The sequence below is a fragment of the Penaeus vannamei genome, unplaced genomic scaffold (assembly GCF_042767895.1).
Source record: "Penaeus vannamei isolate JL-2024 unplaced genomic scaffold, ASM4276789v1 unanchor3313, whole genome shotgun sequence".
NCBI classification, from domain to species: domain Eukaryota; kingdom Metazoa; phylum Arthropoda; class Malacostraca; order Decapoda; family Penaeidae; genus Penaeus; species Penaeus vannamei.
Genome location: NW_027216296.1, coordinates 5977 through 9160, shown reverse-complemented (window position 1 = coordinate 9160; position 3184 = coordinate 5977). Strand labels below are relative to the sequence as shown.

Sequence of the window (3184 nt, the reverse complement as noted above, 5' to 3'; positions counted from 1 at the left end):
TTAGATATAAAAGACATGAAAATCAGCTCATCATATTTGTGGATGACACAAACCAGCGATGGGTGACAACATCTTGCCTCCTTGATTATGATACAGCAGCTGTAGCAGACAAGTTTGGCAACATTGCAGTGGTGAGTATTTGCAAACTGAGGTTTAGATGGTTTTTATATGCTTATGTCAAGGGAATGTATGATCATTTTAGTCTTATGTATAAATAAATGTATTGCATCCATGTGTACATTGTTTATTTTATATAATTTACAGAAAAAACATAAGCACCTACCTTTATATTACTAATTTCAGTCACTTTTTACCTTTGATACCTTTGTTTTTGGAAGAAAATTTTTCTTTAGTGATATTCTCTATCCTCCCCAATCATTTACAGATAAGGTTAGGTGGAGATACCAATGATGATGTTGATGAAGATCCCACAGGAAACAAGGCACTCTGGGACCGTGGTCTTCTGAATGGTGCCTCACAAAAAACGGAAGTTATTGCCAACTTCCATGTAGGAGAAACTGTTAATACACTTGAGGTAAGACCATTTTCAAAGCTGAGATACATATAAGCATGATCATTTTAGAACCCTACATGGAGTTCATAAATTATCTAAGTAAGAATTATAAGACAGTATCACTAATGGAAAAAAAATAGCTAACATTTCAGGACCATGAAATTACAGATGTTAATTTGGAATCATTGTTTTGTTTTGTACCATCTTAACTTTGCAGTTAGTCTTGTCAAAAATAAACTTTTGAAGTTTTGAAATCAACTCTTTTCCTACCACATGTGAATACCTCTGCCTGCTAAATTGAATATTATTGTGGTTCATATTGTTGTACACCCAGAAGTGCAAGTTGTCTTAGATGTGTAATTATGAAAAGCACGTGTAGAAAGTACTTATATTTATATATCGTAGAACTATAAAGCAAATTTTTAAGTGTTTATCATTTGTAACCCTGTCACAGTTAATTAGAGTCATTAGAGATTTCTTCAGGACAGCTCTTTTAAAATATTGTTCTTTCCTTCCATGTAGGAGCTACATCTTATTGTTATAATTGCTATTGTTGCTTTTATTTCTTCCACCTTCTCTTTTCAAACAGGTAGAACCTCATTTTTTTCTTTTCTTGAAATTGCTATACTTGAATGTGAATTACATGATAATGAAACTGATAGTTGCAATAAACTTCACCTTGTAAAGTGTAATGCTTGGAAATACCAAACAAGTGATTTATTGGCTGTAGTCAGTTTATTGAATCCAGTCCCACCTCAGTACAGTTTTGGTGAGTGTTAGGGAGGCCTGGGATATACATAGAAGTGTTTCTTAATTGATTTGAATTTCAAGTTGAACCCTTGTAAAAACATAAAGAATCATCAAGCTTTTTATTCTATTAATTCTATTGCTTTGTGACGTCTTTCCTCACTGCAGTGTATAAGTACTGGAAAACTATGAATTATGACATTGTGCTTTTCTCCTACAGAAAGCAACTTTAATCCCTGGAGGCAGTGAGTCTCTTGTATATACTACCTTGAGTGGCACTGTTGGAGTTCTGGTACCATTTACATCAAGAGAAGACCATGAGCTATTCCAAAACTTGGAGATGCACATGCGGTCAGAGCATCCACCACTCTGTGGACGAGACCACCTCTCCTTCAGGTCTTATTTTTTCCCTGTAAAGGTAAGAAACGAACATTTCTTTCTGAAAATGAACTGAAACTGATAGATAAGAAAGAAAGCAAATAGTGTAATTCTGTATATAATTGCATTATACTCCACTATAGATGTAATTTTATCTGTCAAATTGGCAGTTTTACAGTGAATGTCAAAGTGAAAATTCAGATAATTCTCATCTTTCAACAGAATGTCATTGATGGAGACTTGTGTGAGCAGTTTAACAGGGTAGATCCAGGTAAACAGCGCAGTATTTCTGAAGACTTGGATAAAACTCCTAATGAACTTTCAAAGAGATTAGAAGACATTAGAACTCGCTATGCATTCTAAGCAAGGTGTAATATGTTTGTGCAGTATGTACTGTACACTGACAGCTACTCCAGCAAAAAAAATTGAAAATATGGAAAGCATATACCTTGCCCACTGTCTACGATTTTTGGGTTTAAAAAATATATAATCTTTCTATAGAAGAGACTAGAAAAATACAGACTTGGGTGGGATGTACCAAAAAATATCAGTAATAATTATCATTATTGTTATCATTATGACATTATTGTGGTTATTTTTCTTTGAATGTCTGTACCTTGTTAGCCTTACAAGCCCTTTTATTTATCATATTCCTTTTTTATTTGTTTTTATGATAGGTTTTTTTACATACTTCATTGCAACTTTTCTTAAATTCTGAAAGTGAACATCACTCTAAAGAATTGAGACTGTAAGTACAATAAGGGTAAGCTTGAGAAGTATATGTGCTTGTTTGTGGTTATTCATAAGCCAAAGGACCCTTTATGGGTAAATATGACCAGCTTCCAGACTGGATTGCTGGAGACAGATCAAGATTTATTGGATTTTGGAACAATTTGTTAAACTGTCCAGTTTCCTAAATGCTGCAAAATGAATCATGTATGCACATACATGTGTATGTGGGTATGAGTTTGCCCAATAGGTGGGGGGGATATGCAGTCATGCATGGGATGCCACTTTTCTTATGATGCACGTAATCATTCAGTGCATAAGATTTTTTATGTATATTTTATTTTGTATCCAACAATATAGATATACAGCAAATACAATGAAGGAGGCACGCAATATACTGATTGGAATTACCCAATAGATTTCTAGATTGTAATAAATGTAATGAGATACAAGATTTAAAGTAAAATATGTATTTTTTGTTATTACCCTTTTGTCTTAGCTACATTTATCATCAAACTCATATACTTGCTGAGGTATCTTAGACCATTGGACCAAAAAAGGTGATGCAGGGTAGCTTGTAAATACTTGATAAAAATTTTTTTTATGTTGTACATCGTTTTGTAAATGTTAAAATACCCGTTTGTGTACAATTTGCAATTAAGACTAAAATTAAAAAAAAAAAAAAAAAAAAAAAAAGTAAAGATCTCTTACTTTTTCTGGATAAAAATAAAGTTTTTTTTCTAGATGCTCAAAACTTTATTCATACAAGACAGGGAGATAGAAGTTAAAAAAAAACATGTATTTGGTGTCCATTTG

General features: G+C 32.8%; 1 protein-coding gene across 1 annotated transcript; it reads left to right on the top strand.

Annotated features, from left to right (window-relative positions):
- Positions 1 to 2834, top strand: LOC113828935 (splicing factor 3B subunit 3; the record flags this gene model as incomplete). Its single annotated transcript, XM_070120156.1, is given in 4 exon segments — positions 1 to 131; positions 386 to 535; positions 1482 to 1679; positions 1862 to 2834. Coding segments are annotated over 4 exon segments (620 nt in total), but the record flags the coding sequence as incomplete, so codon positions are not given.
- Positions 2835 to 3184: the final 350 nt, after the last annotated feature.